The sequence below is a fragment of the Chelonoidis abingdonii genome, chromosome 16, assembly GCF_003597395.2.
Source record: "Chelonoidis abingdonii isolate Lonesome George chromosome 16, CheloAbing_2.0, whole genome shotgun sequence".
Lineage (NCBI taxonomy): Eukaryota > Metazoa > Chordata > Testudines > Testudinidae > Chelonoidis > Chelonoidis abingdonii.
In genome coordinates, this window is record NC_133784.1 from 22,219,005 (window position 1) to 22,241,906 (window position 22,902).

The 22,902-nt window shown below is 49.6% G+C and overlaps 1 protein-coding gene across 1 annotated transcript in view; it reads right to left on the bottom strand.

Annotated features, from left to right (window-relative positions):
* Positions 1–2,619: 2,619 nt before the first annotated feature.
* Positions 2,620–22,902, bottom strand: part of GRM2 (glutamate metabotropic receptor 2) — a 69,041-nt gene continuing 48,758 nt past the window's right edge. Inside the window, exons 3-6 of the mRNA XM_032791157.2 lie at positions 18,672–19,509; positions 10,878–11,941; positions 3,804–3,978; positions 2,620–3,168 (exon numbers count right to left, since the gene is read on the bottom strand). Coding sequence (XP_032647048.1) covers positions 3,095–3,168; positions 3,804–3,978; positions 10,878–11,941; positions 18,672–19,509 — 2,151 coding nt within the window. The 3' untranslated portion in view covers positions 2,620–3,094. The remainder of the gene's footprint in view (positions 3,169–3,803; positions 3,979–10,877; positions 11,942–18,671; positions 19,510–22,902) is intronic.

Below are 22,902 nucleotides of genomic sequence, written 5' to 3' on the forward strand. Positions count from 1 at the left end.
GGCAGGGCCGCCTGCAGCAAGGAGGGCGGGGGCGGCACGCAGAGGAACTCCCGTCCCAGCTAACCCCTGCCCCGCCTCCTCCCCGAGCATGGTGTGGCTGCTTTACTTCTCCCGCCTCCCAGGCTTATGGGACCAATCAGATTAGGTGCCACAAGGCTGGGAGGCGGGAGAAGTGAAGCAGTGACGGAGTCCTCGGAGTGCTCGTGCATGGCTCAGGGGTGAGCTGAGGCGGGGGGTGGGAAGTTGCTGCGGGGGGGGGTGCCTCAGGGCGGGGCCGCGGGTGGGGGATGGCACAAGGTCGAAGTTTCGCCTAGGGCGCAAAACATCCTTGCACCGGCCATGCTCTGGGGTGAGGGGGAGGAGCGAGGGCACTGCAGGCTCAGGGGAGGGGGCTGGAAGGGGTGGAGTGGGGGTAGGGCCTGTGGCAGAGCCAGGGGTTGAACAGTGAGCACCCCCTGACACATTGGAAATTTGGGGCCTTTAGCTCCAGCCCTGGAGTTGGTGCCTATATAAGAAGCTGCATATTAACTTCTGAGGAGCCACATGTGGCTCCGGAGCCATATGTTGGCCACCCCTGCTTTAAAGGTTAAAATTGGGGGATTTTTTTGGTAGCATCCTGCATAGCCATGGATACCCATCAACCATTTTTGGAGATCGTGAATCAGATGTGGATATATATTTTGTATCTGCACTGGGCCCTAATGTTTTGGTTTTGATTCTTTATGACACATAAAGACAACCTGGAAGGATTTGTCCCTGCTTGTTTTTTCCACTTACAAATCTCAGGAATAGCTATATAAGAACGGCCACACTGGTTCAGACCAATGGGCCATCTAGCCCAGTGTCCTGTCTTCCGACAGGTGCGAGTGGGATATTAATGATGAGTAATCAGGATTATGATGATGTCCCTCCTTTTGCTGGAGAACTCCTTGCAGGACTGGAGAACCTGAATGGCAGCTTTCTCAGCCCTCAATTGAAAGGCCAGGGCATGCTGAACCTTTCACAAAGAGTCTTTTCCTTCCAGGGGTGTGTCAGGTGTTAGAATTAAGTGCGGATTTACAATAAATAGAACCAAGAGTTCTAAAGAGTCTCACTGAATATGCTTTTCCCTCTTCCAGGCTCTGGGAATGTCACTAGTTGTTCTCCAGCAAACACAAACATATTGAGACCTGATATTTTGAATTTTGGGGGGCAAAAAAGCATTTTTTTTTTTTTTTTTTTAAAAAGTCTCTCAGGCCTATTTATGCATCACGCAGAAAACAGGCAATTTTGGGACCAAAATGACGCTGTTTGAAAGGCTCCGAGCAGCTCTGGGCAAGAGTGGAACCTTTTGCAGTCACCTGCTGGCTCTCGGTGGATGAAGGTGCCAAGAAAACTGCAGCGAAGCAGGGGAGCAGCTTTGCTACCAGAGTGTTCGGCAGCTGTAAAGCACAGAGCCGGATGGTTTATTGCCGCTTTTGCTGCTGCACCAGTGTTCGGGCAACTGTGGCTGCTGGGTGATGTCATGGTCAGGCAGCTCCTGGCAGGGTCAGGAACGGGCATAATCTGAGGCACCCTGGCCCTCCATGGAATCAGACCGACCCCTCCCCGTCCTGCTGCTTATGAAGGGCATGGGGTGTTCTGGGGGAACAGCCCCTTAGGCAGCCTAATGCAGTGGGAATGTCCTTTTCCTGCTACCTGTAGAGGCAGAGAGTGGGGAGCACCTTTGGACACCAGGCTGCACGGTCAATGACTCCAGCACACCACAAATCCAAACCCCTGTGGAAGTGGGGAGTAGCAGGACGAGCCCCCCCTTCCCTCCCAAGCAGCAGCTGTGCCTGCCCCCGGGTAGAGGGCCTGAAGCATGTGCTGAGGCTTTGTTCCTCCCTGCTCTCTGTGTTGTGGCACTCGTTCACCCTAGAGGCCCAGTCTCCCGAGACAGGACACACAGCTCCCCCTGAAGTCAGTCCCCAGAACTGCAGGCTGCCAGATCTTCACTCCCTCTCTGCATCTGGCTGGCCCTACATTTTCAGGTCTCTCCCTCCATTCTCATACCTCATCATTTCTCCACTTGGAGTTGTTTCAGTCCCATGCTACCCTCCTCTGTCAGTGTCCCACACCAGGTGCTGACAGGGTAGCCCTCCTGTGCCACGCCTCAGCCCTGCAGGCCCTCCCTCTATCCCTGCTCCCTGGCTAGCCACCATGCCCGTCCCTGACTGCCCTTGCTAAACAAAATCCTACAGTCCTGCACATGCGGCAACCCCCAGGTAGGGTCCCTCTAGCCGAATCAGGTAATGCATCAGCAGGAGGATCATGGGTACAACCCAGATTCCTGGGGTCAGAAATCTCTGATGTGGAAGCACCTGTATGTCCATTTCAAAGTGAGTCTCTCACAGCTCAGAGGGAGCAGGGGGTTCACATTCCAACCAGGGATCTTCCTGCAAAATCAGCAGCAGCCCTGAGCCCCCCGACTTATACAGTCTGAATTCCTTCCCAGCGCTGCAGGACAGTGTAGTCTTGGAGAAGGGTCTGTCTGTTCTCTTCAAGCCATAGCACCTTTGACCCCTTCATATTTGCTCTTTCGGGGGGCTGGGGGCGGGGGGAGGAGGGTCCTGCTTCCTTTGGGAAGGGAGGGGAAGAGGGAGCAGCCAGGGGGGATCTGTGGACTTTCCCCTGACCCTATTCCAGTGCAGAGAGAAGTGGGGAGGTACAGATGCTTGGGTTTTGCTCTCTCTGGTAATCTGGCCAGCAAGAGGTAACACAGGGTGGATCTGCCAGGAGATCCATCTGGCTCAGCGCTGGCTCCCCAGGGAGAGGGTGTGGTTCCTCCACACCCCAGCAGGTCCATTCAGTACAATCACGACCGCTCCAGCAGGTTTGTGTCTCTCTGGGCCGGCGCTGAGGGAGCAGGGCAGCGGAAGCTGGCACCCAGTTCTCACGCAACGGTTCCTCTCCTTGGGGAAGGCCGGCCCAGCGAGTGAGACGGCATCAGCGAGCAGGCTGGGAGCACAGCTTTGAGAAACAAAAGGCCCAATGGGAACGAAAAAGGCCTGCGCCTTCGTGCAGGGGTCTGCACTGAGGACCATGCCCTTGCCCATGGGAACCACAGGGCATTTCATAAGGATGAGGTCGTGGAGTCCACCACTTCGCGGCCATTACACACCGTGGGGACGGACTGAGAGGCCGACCCTGGCAGGGGAAGAACACAGAGAGGCATCATGGAACAGAAGCTGGACCTGGGTCCCAGCCCGACCATCGCCGCCTGCCGCAGCCTGCCACCTTCCCCATGGCTTGGAAGAGCACTCTGGAATGGGCGCTGTAGTCCCATGTGCAGCCATGGGGCTGAGGCCACGATCTGCTGCTGATCCCATGCCCCAGGGCTGTCCCTTCCTCTCTCTGGGGCATGTCCCTCTCTCACCCTGCCCACAAACTGGGGGTGCCTGCCCCTGCCTCCCAGCCACCATCCCCTCCTGCCCTGCAAAGATTCCCCTCCCCCCTAGGGAGGTGGCAGTGGCGATTACATGTCATGGAGGCACGCATGTCCTCAAACATGCAGAAGGTGCCAGCATTAGCAGAAAGCATATGACATTACAGGGTAGGGCGGGGCAGCTCAATGGCTTGTAACATTTTCAATTCAATGGCCATTGACATTTGAATTACAAAGCTCTCAAAAGGGAGCTGGTGCACAGAGTCACCTGGCCATGCTTCCATCCCCCACAGCATTCAGCCCCCCTTCAGCAACAGGACTCCTATCCCAGGAGGACAGATGCCATGCTCCGTGCCCAGGGCCAGCGAGCAGCACTGAGGGGCCGCCAGCCACTCACCATGCGAGTGGCTGGAGCCAGCTGCAGTCACGCTGAACCGGTTGGCGGCCACGCGGTGGCTGGCGACATTTTTCTGGGGCTGGAAGAGGATGATGTGGAGTTTGGGGGTGAACAGGCAGCCGAGGACCACGGTGCCGCTAAGGCTGACGGAGATGCACATGGTGGTCGTCTGCACCTGCAGGGAGCAGAGGGGAGACATCAGCCCAGAGTAAAACACACACAGAGATCCAACCCACCACTGAGTAAAGGCCACACCTGATGTCTGACTTGCCCTAAGGCACTGTGCCTGGCTACACCTCCTGCAACCCCCTGCACAGCTAGCATAGGCTCAGAGGGGATATCCACCCACCAACTTCCTTTGAACAGTTTCTATTTTATCCCCACCCCAGAAGAAATGGGGCAGAACCAAAGCCCTGATGCTGAACTCTGCAGGAGTTTGGATCCAGCTTCAACTTTGTGGTTAGCCCCTATTATCTCTGTACAGGGACAAACCCAAATCCTTCATCAAAATCTGTTGCCTGATCTGAGAGGCAGATCTAAACTTCCCCACGCAGCCTCTTGTCTATATCCTAAACAGATGCAAACTCCAGGCCTTTACAGATACTCTCACCGTACAGCAGAGCTGGGGGGACACAGCAATTTTGGTTTGCAAAGTTCCATACAAACAACTCCACTGGTCGCAATCTGTTGAACTGGGTAGAAGAGGGTGGTATGCGTGCATTCACACGAGTGCATGCACACACGCATGTGCACACACACACACACACACACATGCACGCACACACACGCACGCACACCCCACCCACCCTTTGGTTTCACCTTGAATTTCAGCTCCAAAACTCCATGTGGCGCTCAGAGGAATCTACCAAATTTTGCTTAGTGCTTAAAGCCATGCAAAATTGTTGATCCTTCAAAGCCCTTAAGCACAAGACTAGCCACACTGCCTTCCCCAGGATCAGGGCTGGCTTTATGAACGGTGGGGCCCGATTCGAATACCCGGTGGCGGTCCGAGGCTTTGGCAGCACTTCGGCGGTGGGGGGTCCGCTCCAGGGCTTCCGTGGCACCAAAGGACCCCTCGCCGCCAAAATGCTGCCGAAGACCCAGAGTGGACACACACACCCCCGCCCCACTGCTGGGTGAGTAAAAAAAAATTAAGAAGACGCCTAAGGCGCAGGGCCCTCTTAGGCATGGGGCCCAATTCCGGGGAATTGGGGGAATTGGCCTAAAGCTGGCCCTTCCCAGGATGACGACATTATTACTGTTATTAAGTGTGTGTTGAGCACCTTGATGTACAGACAGCTCAGCACTTTGCAGGATCGAGCCCCAGCTAAGGATTTAGCTTCACATGATCTAAGAAGGGACCTCAGGTTTCCTGAACTCTCCATGGTATCTGGTCCTCTGGGCACTAGCCTCTGATAGTTGTAGCCCCTGGGTGGGTGGAGGTTGAGCAAGCCACTGTCTAAAGATTTCTTTCCACTGTCAGAGAACGTAGCAGAGTCCAGTCAGTTTCTCATTTTGAAAATGTGCCTGGGGTTTTGTCACATGTCCCGGTGCACACAGGGATGCTGCCTCCTGAGCTCCTGTACTCCCCTCACCTTTTGCAACATTCACTTCCGTCTATCACTCATTTCCACACTAGCCCGAAGCCTGTGAATGACTGTTCCAAGCTCAACTGTGGGCTCTCGCTTACTCATCTTCTCCAGTGTTCAGCAGAACAGCTTCAAGCTTTCCAGGTGTGGCCGTCCAAAGCCAGCATACCTTGCAGCGTTCTCCTTTGAATCTTAACTGCTCCTTCGAGTACAAAATGTTCCCCTCCTGCTCCCACACGTCAGTCTTCTGCATAGCAAGGGTTCCTCCATTCCCCAAACTACGGGCCCAATCTCACATGCCTCATGCAACCTGCGCTCCTGCTTCTTTCTGCCGTCAGTGGGCGTTTTGCCTACATGAGTCTCTACGGGCATAGACAAGAATCATAGAATTTCAGGGTTGGAAGGGACCTCAGGAGGTCATCTAGTCCAACCCCCTGCTCAAAGCAGGACCCATCCCCAGATAGATTTTTGCCCCAGATCCCTAAATGCCCCCTCAAGGATTGAACTCAAACCACTGAGCTATCCCTCCCTCTGGAAACTGAGGCATAGATAGGGAAATGACTTGCCCAAGGTCACCCAGCAGGCCAGGAGTTGAGCCAGGACTAGAACCCAGGTCTCTTGATTCCCAAGCAGGGGCGGCTCTAGGTATTTTGCCGCCCCAAGCATGGCAGGCAGGCTGCCTCCGGCAGCTTGCATGCTGGAGGTCCCCAGTCCTGCAGATTCGGCGGCAGCCTGCGGGAGGTCAGCCGAAGCTGTGGGACCAGCGGACCCTCCGCAGGCATGCCACCAAAGGCAACCTGCCTGCCACCCTCGCAGTGCCGGCAGAGCACCCCCAGTGGCTTGCCGCCCCAAGCATGTGCTTGGCATGCTGGTGCCTGGAGCCGCCCCTGTTCCCAAGCCGGTGCTCTATCAACTAAGTCACAGTAATACCATACCAAGAAACCAGATAGTGCTGGCAAATCCTTCCATAGTGAAGACACCCAGCTTATGGGAGAGCCCTGATTGTAGCAAGCTATCCAGGGACATGCCAACCCTCCATAAAATGGGGTTGGGGGGTGCAGCTAACTCTGGTGCTCCAGCCCTGAGTACCTCAGCTCTGCAGGACTGATGCTAAACTAAGGAGGAGTCCTGCATGGTCTCCAGTAGCAGCAGAGTCATGGCCATACCGAGAAGTTTAGCAGCTCCCAACAGCTGAGTCCAAAGTTCAACCTCTCTCCAGAAGACGGTCAGGCAGCACAGCCATAAGCACCATTGGCAGCCTTTGGGTAGCAGGGAGCTAAGTGAGGATCTGAAAGCCAGGGCTGTGCAATTACTCCTTACACATTCCTAAGCAATGTTGTTAGTGCTAATTACCAAAGGCCTGATTCCAGCCCCATGATTGGCCCACAGTATTGCTTTATCCCAATGCAAACAGCGGAGCAGAAACCACTCAAGGTGAGCTCTCGGGGAGGGAGGGGCAGAACTGAGTCCCTCCATAACACTAGAACCCCAAAGCTACAGCACAACCAGCTTCAAGTATCTGCCAGGGGCGTTGAATGGTGCAGACATGACTGGAAAACATCCATTTCCACTCAGGTCAACGTGGCCGTAGAGGTGCCAGTTGACACCACGGATAACGTAACGTAAAAGCAGAGGGTCTGCCTCTCCCCCAGAGTTACTCTGCTGAAATCAACTGGAGAGCAGGAATCATCATACTCAAATATATTTGGGGGAGCAGAAGAGCTAAGGCAGGGCCTTTCAGGTCACCCACAGATACGGGAGAGAGCAGAAGTAGGGTGACCAGATTTCCCGATTTTATAGGGACAGTCATGATTTTTGGGGCTTTTTCTTATATAGTCTCCTATTACCCCCACCCCCATCCCGATTTTTCACACTTGCTATCTGGTCACACTAATGGGAAGGCTACCATAGATCAATTGTTATTCCAGAAGCAGGAATGTCATTCTGTTCCAGGGTGAATAATCAGTGCAACTTAGGCCAGGATTTCCAGAGATGGCAGGTTGGATTTTAAGGGCATGATTCTGATTTCCCTGATTCTGATTTCCACTGTGATTTCCTGCTTTCACTTGTGTACACAAGAAGCCAACGGTGTTACACCAATGTAAAACAATTATTGTTATTATTGGTCTGTACTGCAGCAGCACTGAGGACCCCCAGCCATAGGACCCCACTGTGTACAAACATGCAACAAAAACATGGACCCTTCCCCAAAGTGCCACAACCCAAGACAAGTCTTTAAAGTCCTGCCCGCCTGGGGCTTTGCAAACATGGAAGGAGGGCGCTCCCTGCTCTGGAGAGGTTACACACAGAAGAAGCTGGTGTGAGGGCAAGCAGAAGCAGCCCCTAAGTCATCTCAGAAACATATTTCTCAGCCCATCATCTGTTCATCAGTTTTAACCTATCTCCTTTGTTCTCACTGTTATGGCATGTATGCTAAGCCCAGGCCAGATTAAAGACTACTTGCTGCAGAGGGAGGGTTTTTATTGCTGCCGGCACTAAATGTCACTGAAATTAACATTATATTACATCAGAAAAACTGCAAAGTCAAGCGCTGGAAAGTTGGGACATGCCAAAATTGATGTTGCCTGGGCAACCTTAGTTCAACCCCCGTACGCATTATGATAGGCTCTAATTACATGCTCACATACTATTTTTTTCTCATTGAGGGCACAAGACAGATGGTGCTCAATGAATGAGCAGTTAGGCAATGTTTTGTTTTATCCTCATTGCTCGATGTGTGGCCCAACTCTCAGTTACTGCACACACTATCCAAACCCTGTTCATTTCCGCACGGGCTTTTCTGTGGGTCTCCTCACTATAATATCTGAGTGATGCACAAATATTACTGAATTTATCATCAAGCACCCCTGTGAGATGAGGGCATATTATTATCCCCATTTTACAGCTGAGGAACTGAGACACAGAGACAGATTGAGGTCAAAAGTACCCACTCATTTTTGGTGCCCAATTTGAGATGTCTGGGACCTGCTTTTTCAGAGAGTTTAGCATTTCATTTGTTCAGAACTGAGCTCCCCTTGGCTTCAGTCACAGCTGTGAGTGCTCAGCAATCCTGCAGATCAGACCCTAGGGTCTCAAGTCAGACTCCAATAAAATGTAATAATCACGTGATGAGTTTGGATTAAGTGATTTGCCCAGCATCACACAGGAAATCTGTGGCAGAAGCAGGGATAGAATCCAGTGCTCCATGGCACCGTTCGCCAGCTTTAACCATAAAGCCTTCCTTTCTCTTCCTAATGTCCCATTTCATTCATTACACTCCTTCTGATTTCTGCAACAAATGAGGCAGGAGTCCTACAGACAACAGGCACTTTAATCACATGACCCTGATTCCCTCCCTGAGCACTGTCCATCCTGTGCACTGAATGGGGAAGGGGTCCTGCAGAAAAAAAAGCATGTGATCTTGTCATTCAAGTCTGTATCAAAATGCCTACGGACAGGCGGACCAAATTACAGTTGCATAGGCAAACTTAGCATGTCCTAACTTCTGAGTGTTTGACTTTGCAACCGTAATGTTCTTTTAACTTGGCTTTTTGTGTTCTTAAAAAGCCAACTGAATTTTTTTTTCCTTCATATGGAATCATATTGACACCCAGGTGGATCACCAGCAGGGCTGAAGCTTTTAGATTCACTGCACAGACCTCCGACTCTTGAGCTAATGGAGTAACTGTCTCTATCACACCCCCAGAGCACAACATCTCAGCCTCAGTTTCCTCCTGCCTCACCCTTGACTCTTCATCCCAATCCCAGCTTCCCCTGCTCAGCTCCATGTTCTGGTCCCCCTCACCTCTCCTTGGTGTCACATCCCAGCTTCCCCCCCTCGCCAACCCCTTCTCCCCACAGGCCCCACTTGTCACCCTTCTGCATTCAAGGTGGTCTGAGTTCTCCTCCTCCCTGCCCCATTTCAAGTCCCTGTATCAACATATGGAGGCGCTATACTTCCGAGCAAAATGTATGTGTGGATATTTTTTAAACAAGAGCAAAGCCAACCCATCTTTCCTCATCTCATTCGTGGAAACATCTGAAGCCTTTTTGCTACAACTTTCCAAAAAAAAAAAAAAAAAGATCAGCCTGAGGCAGATGCCCAGCATGGAAAATTTCATCCTGGCAAGCTAAAGTTTAGCAAAGTTGAAGTAACTGAAAGCAGGGTCTTATAACGGAAGGAGTCAGACAACCTTAGCGATAGACATTGCTGGTTATGCTGTCTATCAAAAAGCTTCCCTGCTTACCTCCCACCCCATCAAGATAAGCCAGTATCATTACCCCACTCCTACAGACAGGAGAAATGATTTGGATCAGAAGCCAGGTCTCCCGCCTCCCTGCTGCTTGCTCTGCACATTAGATCACCCTGCCATCCAACAGCATTATAAAGTGTTTCTCCAATGTACTTCACTAAACTGTTCTCAATGGAAGAGTGGCTAGTGACAGACAGGACCCCGGTAGGCACTATACAACTCTCTAATGTTCATCTCAGCTGCCACTAGGTGCTGCTGGTTGTCTACAGAAATACAAGAGCAAATACATTTCCTCAGCATTTTCCAGGACTGCCAGCTCCTGTAGGTCAGAGACTACAGCAATGAGCCCAGTGATCAGTAATGGGGTTAGACACATTCCCCTTCTCAGGCAGAATCCATTCTAGGAGCGGGACTAGCACTGTGTTTCACCACTGGCTCAGCCTTTGAATTTGCAGAGCTGCCAGAGAGGGGGAATTGGGCTAGGAGATGTGGGTGTCTCAGACATTGAGGGCCCCTCGCTCTGCAAGGTGTCACTTGGTGCCTAAGTCTGGCACAGCCTCCCCAGACATGCTTTTATGGCCTCTAGATTTCTGGTTTGCAATTTCTGCTGGAAAAATGAGCCTCCTTGATTGAGGACTCTGGTTAATGAGCATTTAGATGAACGAATAAAGAGAGAACCAATGTGTTGGTCTTGGTTTGGTTCCTGAATCCTCTTTGTGCCCCACTCAAGGCCAACCACCATTGGCATCGGGGGTGGGGGATAGCAGGGCAGTCTGGAGGGGCATTGACAGGGTTGTGTGTGGGGCCCCAGGCTATAATAGCAGGGAGCGGGCAGATCAGGATCAAGATGTATTGGCAGGCAGGTATGGAGGCCCGGGACAGGAATAGCAAGGAACTTGCACAGAATTTGCCTGTATTATGCCTACCAGCCATGTTCTCCCATTTGCCTCCCTCAGAGACACACACCCTTCTTCCTTTACCTTAGCGACCTGCTATGCTGCATTTAACCACAATCCGGAGTGTCCTCAGATCTAATTTAATTATAACAGCTGCCTTCTGTTCATCTGCACAGACAGCTTTCCTACCTGCAGGCTGGTCTTCTAGTGTCCAAGACCCACCCTCAACCCTCTACCTCCATCTCCACTTAACAAGTAGGAAGGCCCTGGAATCCAGTGGACTTAGCCACGCTGCTGGCCTCCCATTCCCTACCCTGCTCAGCAGGGATCACTTACGCGGTAGTCAGTGGAGGTCACATAGAAGATGGGCAGGAAGGCCAGCCAGATGATGCATGTGGTGTACATGGTGAATCCAATGAACTTGGCCTCATTGAAGTTTTCAGGGCATTTCCTGGTCTTGAAGGCATAGACTGTACACAAGATGATCAAGAGTACATTGTAGGTCAGTGAAATGAGCATGCTGGAGTCGCGGTTGTTGCACTTGAGGGTGACAATGTACCTTTTGTCAGACTCTGTCTCCTTCCCCGTGCCAGGGGTCTCCACCATAAGCCAGATGATGACGATGATCATCTGGCAGGAGATGAGGGCCATGCAGATGACCACCTGTGAGGTGGGGCTTATGAAGCGTGGGCGCTGGATCCCTTCCTTCACCCCGCTGAAGATCCGAGCAATCCGGTTGGTCTTGGTCAAGAGGGCGGAGTAGCAGACTGCAAAGGAAGTTCCCAGCCCCAAGCGCCGCAGGGTGCAGACCTCGGTGGAGGGCTTTGCAATGAAGATGAAAGTCATGCTGTAGCACATCAGGACCCCAGTGAGGAGGATGTAGCAGAGTTCGCGGCCTGAGGCCTTCACAATGGGAGTGTCATTGTTCTTAATGAAGACTCCAAAGACAAAGAGAGTGGAGAGGAAACCCAAGCAAGATATCGTAACTGGCCCAATGGCCCAGACGTCTTTCCAGCGGATGTACTCCTGTGGTAGCTCATAGCAGCCATTTAGGGTATCATTGGGCCAGTATCCTAGACCACAGTCCATGCAGGTGAATTCATCCAGCAGGTATTCGTAAGGCTGGCATGTGATGCATATCCAGCAGCACATGTCCCCTGGCTGCATGCTCTTCATTTCATTCTTCTTGCAGGGGTCACTGCACTGGGACACGGGAACAGAGGTCTTTGCCCAGGGGATGAGGGTGGTATTCAGGGTAAGCCCTTCTGCCCAGTAGCCCACCTTCTGGTATCTATATCTCCCATCCGCTCTGTGGTAGTTGAAGATATTGTAACGACCGATTCCATCACCATAGCGGTCAAATCGAACAATGCCTTTGGTGTCTGCTGGCCTGAATGGAGCTGGGTGAGGAGGAAAAGGATGAGAGATTCAATGTACAGGAAAGTTGGGCTTTTTTCCAGTGGGTTTCGTGCTCAGATTGGAACACGGCACGTTTTGTCCATCCTCCCTCAGGGGGCATGTTTAGACTAGGATTTAAAGGAGTGCTGTTAGCTCATGTTATCCAGACTCACTGTTCCCGATACTCCAACTAGCTAGAGCAAAGCTAGCTCAGGGCTGTCTGTCACATCCTGTGATTGCCACGCAGACCTACCCTAATTAACATCTTCCAAACCCTGAGGCAAGAAAAAGAGAGTAGCACTTTAGCATGTGCTACATGGGTGAGTTAATGAGGAGAGGGAAACTTGAGGGTGCATCTTCACTGGCATAAAAGGTGTGTCCTTAGTACCTCATGTTGTCACTAATAGGAGGTAAGATCCTAGTGAAGATAAGTCAGTGCATAGTTTTAACATGAGTTAGTAGGTCCCCATAGGGACTGTGGCTACATCTGCACTGGGCGCTGGCAGTGTGATTCGCAGCTTGCGTGCATATACTCATGGCAGCCCTTAGTGAGCTAGTGTGCTAAAAATACAAGCACAGCATGGTGGCATGGGCAGCAGCAAACAGTTGCACTGGGCTAGCTACCCCGAGTACATACCAACAGCAGCCAGGCAGCAACTTAACCCATGCTACCGCTCACCACTGCATATGCTACCATGGCTTCCCTTGTATTTTTAGTGCACTACCTTGATCAGTGCTAGCATAAGTCGGGGGGACTCAGACCCCTAGCTCCAAGTGCAGATGTTGCCTATGAGGGAGCCCAATCTCACTTTTGGGTGTGCTAAAGAACAACTTGATTTGCCTTGACCAACATTTTAGAAGGCATTAATGATGCAAGCAGAGTCTGGATGAGCTCTCCCCTGCCTGACATCTAGTAGTGAGCTGTGGAAAAAGACTTCAGAAGCTGATCTCTTTTGCATGGACACACCCACCCTGCCTAGGTGCTCAGTATGATGAGACTGTTTGCCCAAATGATCACTTATGGCTGGTGTTGGATCCCCAGTCTCCTTGTTATTGGGGCAGGAGTAATGAAGGGTTGTTATACTTGTTGTGTGCACTGGGGGCAGCAGAACTGTACCTGGCATAATACTTCAATGGAGGGACTCACCCTCAACTGAACAGCATTTGCTAGGCAGGGGACATGGGTTCTAAAGGCCAGTGAACAGCATGCATGATGCCTGGTGGTGTGGGTAAAAGAGCTAATTTAGATTCAAGTGAGAGCCTCACACACCGCATAACTGAAAAATCACTGATACCTAGGTATTAGACTAATAGAGACAGTGTCTCTATTGCAAGAGACTACCAAGTGTGCACTAGCAGTGAGGCTCCCCCATTAACAGCTGAAATCACTGTGAGCTGGGCTGTGTGGGGAGGCTAGGGGGCTGAAGATAACTTGGCAAGTGGGCAGCTGGCAGAGAGGAGAGGCAAGAAGCTAGTAGGGTGGCAGGCAAGGTGGCTGGTGGAGAGGCAGGGCAAGCAGCCAGCAGAGAAGCTACTAGAGAGAGCCAGAGCAGAGCCCCGCAGTTGCCCGAGAAGTGCAGCACATAAGGTGCATCCTTACCCCTCCTTGCCTTCCACACAGGGTGGGAGGTGGACTCTGCAGATGAACCTCTGAACTCTGGGGCTGCACTGGCCAAGGACAGCAACTGTGAGTGAGGTACAGAGAAGGGACAGGAACGTTAAAGGGACTCTTGGGTTGCTTGACTCAAGACCCCGATGGGAAAAAGACACTGCCCAGCTTACTTTGGGGGTGAGTCTTTTGCTCAAGGTTTGTGTTTATGAGCCCTAGTTGCAGTGTTTTCCCAAATTAATGCTGAGTTAATTCCCTCCTTTTATTAAACAGTTTTGCTACACTCAGACTCTGTGCTTACGAGAGGGGAAGCATTGCCTCTTAGAGGCACCCGGAGGTGGTGTGTAACTGTCCCAGGTCACTGGGTGGTGGCTCAAGCTGATTTGTGCTGTATTGTTCAAAAGGAACCTCTAGATCAGGGGTAGGCAACCTATGGCACACATGCCGAAGGAGGCAAGCAAGCTGATTTTTGGTGGCACTCACACTCTCCTGGTCCTGGCCACTGGTCCAGGAGGATCTGCATTTTAATTTAATTTTAAATGAAGCTTCTTAAAAATTTTAAAAACCTTATTTACTTTACATACAACAATAATTTAGTTATATAATATAGACTTGTAGAAAAAGACCTTCTAAAAACATTAAAATGTATTACTGGCATGCGAAAGCTTAAATTAGAGTGAATAAATGAAGACTTGGCACAGCACTTCTGAAAGGTTGCCAACCCCTGCTTTAGATACTGAACCTAGCCCTTGTTGCTGCTGGCTCCACCTGGCAGAAGGGTTACAATTAGATCATACAATATTCTCAACCAGCTAAATCTCTGCCGTTGCCCACACTAAATGCTAAGTGATGTTTAACATGTTAATTAATGTACAAGAGTTAACGATCTCATTTCCCCACCATATTGCAAAGCTGCAATGGTGCTTCTGATTTGAGCTGAACAAATCATTCACAACAACTAATCTCTTAAAAAAAAATTGACTTCTTTTTCAGTCCACAAACAAATCCCAACATTATCAAAGCTATATATTTTCAGAACCATTCACAATTTTCCTTCAGCAAATAGTTCTTAGCCTGCAGGTTGCACAATTTACAAATGCAACAATGTAATCTGTAATGTTCAATTTGTAAAGTTATGCTGCTAATTTATGAGTCTGTAACTAAAGCTACATTTGGACGTTACACTGCGAACATTTGAATATTCACAATCTATGCTCTGTTGGTCAGTTACATAAACTGTCCAGTCAGGGAACATATACTACGCCACATGACTTGTTAGCCAAAGACAGTGTGAATTGCACATTGTTAATTTTACAACTGAATATACCACCTGGAATTTGTTTTCAGTGACTGCTCCAGCCTTCAAGCTAAAATTTGCTCGCCTTATTTGTACTAGTAAAGGAGCACTCAGATGTTACCAGAATGGGGACACAAAAGGGTCACAAACACACATGAATCCAAATTCACTTTCAGATTTGAGCAAATATTCAACAGCTTTCCCCCCACGCCACATGCCTTGGTTTTATATTCACCCCTTTATAACGTTGTAGTACCTAACAATAACATGCATATTCCTTTTCACTTAAGTACATCCTTTCAACTTGCTATTATCTCAGGTTGTTATTAAACATGTCACATGAAAATACTACATTTATCTCCATGAGATTCCTCCCCAAGGAGACCGATAATACAGTACATTTTTCTGAGCAGCACTAACTTCCCCGACATGAGCCTGACAGCCTAAGGCTGCTTATATATGAAATCAAATATAGGTAAGTCCGCAATCTCTCTCCTGCTATGTGGTCTCTTGATTGCCAAGCTGGGAGATGAAGCATACATAGGTTTTCTGGCAAGCCGGTTCCCTTTACTCTTCAAAAGATTTCTGAGAGGGGAACTGTGACCTAGTTATGGTGGACAGCAGCTCCACTGACACCAGACTGGGCCCTGGGAAGCAGAGACCAGCCATGCCCCTGATCTGCCTCCAGCCTGCCCCCAATGCCGGGGCTGGGAGCAGGGCTGATGTATCCAGCTCTGCTCTCACTGGAGAGGGGGTGGACTCAGGGAGCTATTGCTGCCCACACCAGTATACCTGAGAACTGGCCCCTGGACACGCATGGAAGCCTACATGGAGCAATGTGTCTTGAGAATGAACTCAGGACAACTAGTGGCTGACATGCCAACCTCCAGCCATGCCTAGGACCCTCAGGACTACACAGAGATGCATGGGGTGGTGTTGCACTCCATATGCTTTATGGAAATATGCTTACGAATGTTGTGACAAGATGACCGATGTTCAGATGGTGGGTTCCATGCTTTTCTTGAGGGGGGAGGGAGGGCTAAGATGCCACCCCTTCCCCCTGCTCTTGGGTGCCAAAGGCCCCGCTAGTGGCCTGGGGAGGTGGTAGAGGAGGGAAGTGGGGAAGGGGTCTGGGTTTGTGCCTTACTCAGAGTCCCAGCCCCTGCGGGTTTCTTATCTTCTTCCCGCTTAGGTGGGGTCACTCTCGGTCCTTAGATGCTGGAGGAGGGAGTCTTCATGCCCTGTTGGGGCAGGGTCCCCCTTACTTTGGTTCTCTGGTCTTTCAAATCTCACAACACACCTCCAAGCTTCAGTCCTCTCTCATTCCTTCTTCTCCTCTGACTGAAGCAGGGGTTTCATTAGGTTCCTGACAGGGCCTTAACTGACTACAGGTGCTTCAATTAGCCTGTAGCAACCCTCCCTAGTCTACAGGAAACCACGCCTTAATTAGCCTAGACCCTATATATTTCCCCTCCACCACTGCTCCCTGGCCCTCCTGTATCACAATGTGAATATGATGTAACTGGAATACACTTTGTGCAAAAGGTGTCTTGTAAGGCATCATAACAAAGGTTATAACCTACTGAATATATTCCTCCTATTTGTATGCATGTATCATTCTTGTATCTGAAGCTAGAAAAATGAAGGATAACTTTGAGGTCCTATTGTAATTATGCAAAGTGTGGGCCATTAATGATGGTTTAAAATCTTGATGGCTCCCATTGACCCAGACAATTAGTTGTAAATGGTTTATTTACCTGCAAACCTTCCTGTGTACGCATGGAACAACCCAGGAAGAATGGAGACTAGAGCTCTTACAGTGACATGTGACCGTGTCACATAATACTGGAATCCATTTTAATCCTTGTACTCTTCCATTGATGAGGCGGGAATGAGGACAAGCAAAGACAAAAGATTCCCGCCTTGTGTTAAAGTGATAAAAAGGGGTGGAGCAGGACATAAGGGACTACCAGTCATGAGAAAACCCCTGCTTACCACCTGGGATGTCTGCTGGAACTAACAAGGACTGTACCTGGGGAAAGGATTCTAGGAAGGAGTCTAGTCTGTGAAAGAAGCTTATTGGAACATCTCTGAGGGTGACCTATTATCTGTATTCAGTTTCTTAATGTATTAGGCTTAGACTTGCTTGCTTTTGCTTTATTTTGCTTGGTAACTTACTTTGTTCTGTCTGTTATTACTTGAAACCACTTAAATCCTACTTTTTATATTTAATAAAATCACTTTTGTTTATTAATAAACACAGAGTAAGTGATTAATACCTGTGGGAGCAAACAGCTGTGCATCTCTCTCTATCAGTGATATAGAGGGTGAACAATTTACGAATTTACCCTGTATAAGCTTTACTCAGAGTAAAATGGATTTACTTGGGGTTTGGATCCCATTGGGAACTGGGTGCCTGGGTGCTGGAGACAGGTAACCTGCTAAGCTGTTTTCAGTTAAGTCTTCAGCTTTGGGGGCATGGACCAGAACCCTGAGTCTGTGTTGCAGCAGGCTAGTGGGTCTGGCTCAACAAGGCAGGGTTCTGGAAGTCCCAAGCTGGCAGGGGAAATGATCTCAGAAGTAATTTCAGCACATCAGGTGACAGTCCCAAGGGGTTTCTGTGACCGAACCCATCACACATGGGCTCCTCCTTATCTCACCAGGATGTGGTCAGGATAGCTATGGTAAGGATTGTATGCTGCCAGATCTGACAGTGATGGAGGCTGGATAATAGATAGATTGATAATCATCCTCCCAGGTGTCTAATGAGCTTGGCCTGGAGGAGAACACTTTGGATGGCTCCTCCATCCAGCAAGCGCAGGTCTTCACAGTGTGCCAGTATAATGCCCATCTCAGGAGCAGGTCAGTCCTGTAGAGAGCACCACTTTCTCCTAGCTGCCTGAGACTGAATAAAACCCAGAACGCAAAGGAAAAGGATGCAACCTGGAATATACTGAGTCCTCATTGTTTCTGTGGCATCTTAAACCAGTGTTCCAGAGTCTCCTACAAATGATACACCAGGGGTAAGAATCCATCGTACGTGAGGCCAGTGCAATGTAGTCTCGTCAGAATAAAGCCTCTGAACGGTTTTAAATTGCTTTGACTTATATCTGACTGCTCTGCCCCGACAAGAATGCTGAATCTAAGGAAGAAGAGATGTGACTGGCCAATTCTCCAGGCTCACCTGGCCTCGCAGAACTGCCATTGGAACTGATTGTTTAGACAGAAGTCCAAGAGGAACAGCAGAGCTGGTAGGAAAATATGTGATCAGCTATTACAAATATTTTGATGCTGAATATTAAAAACTCATAGGTTATGAAAGGAATAATGGAAGTGGCACTGGCCCAGGGTGCCTGGGAAGCTGATAGTCTGCTGAAGGAAATGGTCTCACAACCCTACCGGTTAGTAAGTCATTCTCCAGAAAATTAGAAGACGCTGAACCCAACACAATGTTCAACCGCAATGTTCAACCAGTCTGAAACCTGAGACCCTAACTAGGCCCTTGTGCAACAATGTTTGTGTCGTGATGCAATGTTATCATGACACCTGATGCAGCGGTTTCATGCCACCAGCCTGGCAGAGTCCGTCATCAAGAGGCAGGAAAAGAGTATGAACTCCTGGGCCAAAGGACTCTGGGCAAGGACATCATCATGTGAAGAATCACAGACCTAGTGCCCTCAGCAAGTTTGGCATGTCTGGCTCAGATGTGACCAGTTGAAATTCCCAGGCTTTGAGTACTCCTAGTTAAACCCTCTGATTTCCCTTGTCCATTCCATCCCAACCCCTTCAGTTCAGCCACCAATCCCTATTGATGCCCTGGGCTTACCATCAAACTTGACATTGAGCATGAAGTCCTTGTAGAACCTCTTGCCATTAACCGGCTTCATGGAGTCACACAGCTTGGTGGCATTGGGGCACAATGCCTGGTGCATGTTATGGAGGGAGTGGGCCATGGCGTAAACAGCATTGACTACAAACATGATCTTGGACTCCTGCTCAAACTTGCCTGTCTTCAGCGAGTGCTGGCTGCAGTCCTGGGTGTGGAAGCTGCACTGGAACTTGTGCTCCCAGAACTCCCGGAACCAGGGGTTCCGGCTGTTGTTGTAGGGGTTAAGGTTTCGGAAATAGATGGCAAACTCCTGGATGGGGTAGGCTGCCAGTTCAATGGTGATGGCCCCCTCTGCCACCAACTCGCTTCCCGCCACCACGCTCTCCAGGGCACCCCAGCCATCGCTGGCCACCCATGTGAAGGAAACACTGATTCTCTGTGCAGCCGCCAGCAGCTCTCGGGCATCTTCGCTGCGGGTGAACAGCACCACCACCCTAGCGCTGGGCTTCTGCAGGAGGGCCTTGATCACTCCTTCAAAGGTCTTCTTGTTCATGGAGCGCCCCACCTTCTCGGAGGTGGCGATGCAGATGTTGCGGGCCCGGGCTTCCAGCTCAAAGGCCTCAATACCCGTCTCACCGTAGTCACCCTCTGAGGCTACTGTGGAGACGTAGGTCCAGTTAAAGAAGCGCAGGATCTCGGCCATGGCCTTGGCCTGGTAGAAGTCTGGTGGGACGGTGCGGGCAAAGTAGTCGTAGCGAGACTTGTCACTGAGCTTAGCGCTGGTGGAGGCATAGCTGATCTGCGGAATCTGGAAGAGTCGCAGCAGGTTGGCCACCTAGATCGAAGGGGGAAAGAAGGAATGGATGAGGTTACAAGGTGTACATGGGAGCAAGAGAGAGGAAGAGCATCCTGCCTCCATTTACTGAAGAGAGTCTGGGATGCCCCAGCAGTTTTCCTGGGAAATAACTACAGCTGGTCCTTTAAGAGTTGGAGGGGAGAAAACTTCTCCTTGAAGGTTCCTAATTGGACCATTCCATATTTTAACCCTTAGAGGGTCAGATATAGTCAACAATATTCATAATCTATAAGATTATGGGGAGTTTTTGTGGACTTCCAATCCTTGGATGTTTTTAAGACCAGGCTAGACAAACACCAGTCAGGGATGGTCTAGGTATATTTAATCCTGCCTCAGTTCAGGGGAATGCATTAGATGACCTCTTGAGGTCCCTTCCAGCCCTGCATTTCTGTAATTATAAACACTCAGCTAACACAGTGATGAACATAGTAGAAATGCCTATATCTGAGGATCTCTGATGCCCAGATTCCACAGTCATTGGTGCATTAGAAAGGGGATGGATAGAATATGTTTTCTTTGGGTACACTTTATACTAAGGGTACATTTATACATGGTTTGTAAACAAAGGATTGATAGATGTCAGAATTATGTTGCAGATCTGAGTATTATGTGTTATATAGGTGGTTATAAGCACATCATTAGACGGTGTTTTCTACACAGAAGGTTTTAAGCCATGGTCATTAGCAATCTACTGACCTGTTGGACGCTAACAATTGGTCAACCTTTTAGTCCAAGGTCTATGAATACTTTGTTAACCCTCCACAAGGTATTGACCCTGACTGTGAAGTGTGACCCATTCTTTAGCCATGGGATGGGGGCCTGCTGGTGGGGTGCTGGCTCTGTCCTGCTCTCTATTCACAGGTATTAATTTAGGAACGAGACAGGCCAGGACCACAGAAATCAGACACAGTCCATACAATAATCATTTTTCAATACCATCAACAGCTGTAAAATTGCATTGGATATTACTATGGATAATTAATTAGCCCTTCCATTGGGTTTCTGCTCCTGGGACCTGTCTCACTAAGAGAGGTAGAGGCAACGGACACAAAACTTTCCAGAATCTGCTCATCTCAGGCACGTATCCGAAGATGTAGTGATTTCCAAGCAGACCCACTCACCCTCCTAGGCATTAAACTCTGGGCTTTCCTTTAAAGCGCCAGTAAGGTCAGAAATGTGACTGTAAAAGTGGCTGTTTTTATTCAATGGCTCTGAGCCCGGAGTGCCTCCTAGTCGTTATAGGCTGATTCTAATACAAACACACTTTTCGGCCTCTTAGCCCTGGAGACCCCTCACAGCACCAGTGGCCAATTCATGTCTCTTGAGCTGTATTCTGGGATCTCTACATCTCCATTGACCTCATAGACTCATAGACTCATAGGTCAGAAGGGACCAATATGATCATCTAGTCTGAGCTCCTGCACAAAGCAGGCCACAGAACCCCACCCATTCACTTCTATAACAAACCCCTAACCCATGTCCGAGTTACTGAAGTCTTCAAATTATGGTTTGAAGACCTCAAGCTGCAGAGAATCCACCAGCAAGTGACCCATGCCCCATGCTGCAGAGGAAGGCAAAAAACCTCCAGGGCCTCTGCCAATCTGACTGGAGGAAAATTCCTTCCCGACCTCATATGGCGATCAGCTAAACCCTGAGCATGTGGGCAAGACTACCAGCGAGCACTCAGGAAGAGTTCTCTGCAGTAACTTCAGATCCCATCCATCCAATAACCCACACCGACCATTGGGCAGACTATCTGCTGATAATCAAGATCAGTTACCAAATTAAACTCATCCTATCATACCGTCCCTCCATAAACTTATCAGCTAGTCTTAAAGCCAATATGTCTTTTGCCCCACCACTCCCTTGGAAGGCTATTCCAGAACTTCACTCCCTCTTAATGTGTAGAAACCTTCATCTAATTTCACGTCTAAAACTTCCTAATGTGCAGTTTTGTACCCATTTGTTCTTGTGTCTACGTTGGTACTAAGCTTAAATAATTCCTCTCCCTCCTAATGTTAATCCCCCTGATATATTTATAAAGAGCAAGCATATCCCCCCGCAGCCTTCTTTTGGCTAGGCTAAACAAGCCAAGCTCTTTGAGTCCCGTTTCATAAGGCAGGTTTTCCATTCCTCGGATCATCCTAGTAGCCCGTCTCTGAACCTGTTCCAGTTTGAATTCATCCTTCTTAAACTTGGGAGACCAGAACTGCACAGAGTCGGAGGCTGCCATGCCCACTGAACAGAAAGGAAAGAAAGGCATTAGACCAGTGGTCCCTGCTCTGCCCCAGCACAGCTCCAGTCCCAGCTCCACTCTGCCCCTATCCCATTTCTGCCTCCAGCCCACCTCTGCCCTCATTCCCTCTCTACGTCCAGCCCAGCTCAACTCTTCCCTCTGGTCCACTCCCAGCCCAGCTCTGCCTCCAGCCCCAGCTCCTCCCCAATACCCTGTTCAGCCTCCAGCTCTGCCTTCAACCCAAACTCCTCTGCTGAGTAACTGTGCGGTAATGGTGTGGGGGTGCAGACAGCTTCCATTACTGGTAAGAGGTGGTGTGACAGGAAAAGTTTGGGCACCACTGCATTAGACCCTCGACATTCTCACATTGCATCAGTATATGTGGTGACATCATATCACGACGCAATGTCACCACCTCTTGATGAACGTTCACGACGTAAGCACTGTGACTCATCTATCTGATGACTCTTCGCTACCCCAGTAGATGACTCTCCAGTAGTCAAAGGCTGAGAGCCACCGTGGTTCAGTGGTGGAGAGTGAGCTGGATTCTATTGGCCTCATATAGCATCACCTGCACTATCACCACATTCCAATCATAGAACCTTTGTTACTGGCCATGATGGAATAAAGGACCCAGCTGGATTTTCAGACCCAGGCAGAGTTTTGTAAAATCATCTTTTAACTTGCAAATGGAGCTAATTAGACCCTGAATATTGATAATTTCACACATGCAACCGCATTTCTCATTCCCACATGTGGATGTGCAGTCAAAGCAACTGTGGGCACAAAAATTGATTTAGACATCTCCCTGGCTGTTTATACCTGCAGTTGTCACAACTGTGCACAGTTGGTGTAATTGCACATGTAGATTATGCACCTGTATTTTTCATGCACGGTGGGGTGTCTGCAGTTATAAAATTCCAGCCCTTGATGGGAGTCATGGCTTCATTTCTGAAGTATCTGAAGAAAACAAATTTGATTTCTCTTCAGCTGGATGCTGAGGCTAAGCTGAAGGACGCTCAAGGACCATGCACACAGGAGAAGGATGTACCACAGACCAGTGTCCAGAAATGGTGCAGACTAAGAAAACCTTGGACAAAGGTTTTGCCACAGCTGGTGAAGCCACATCCAACCAC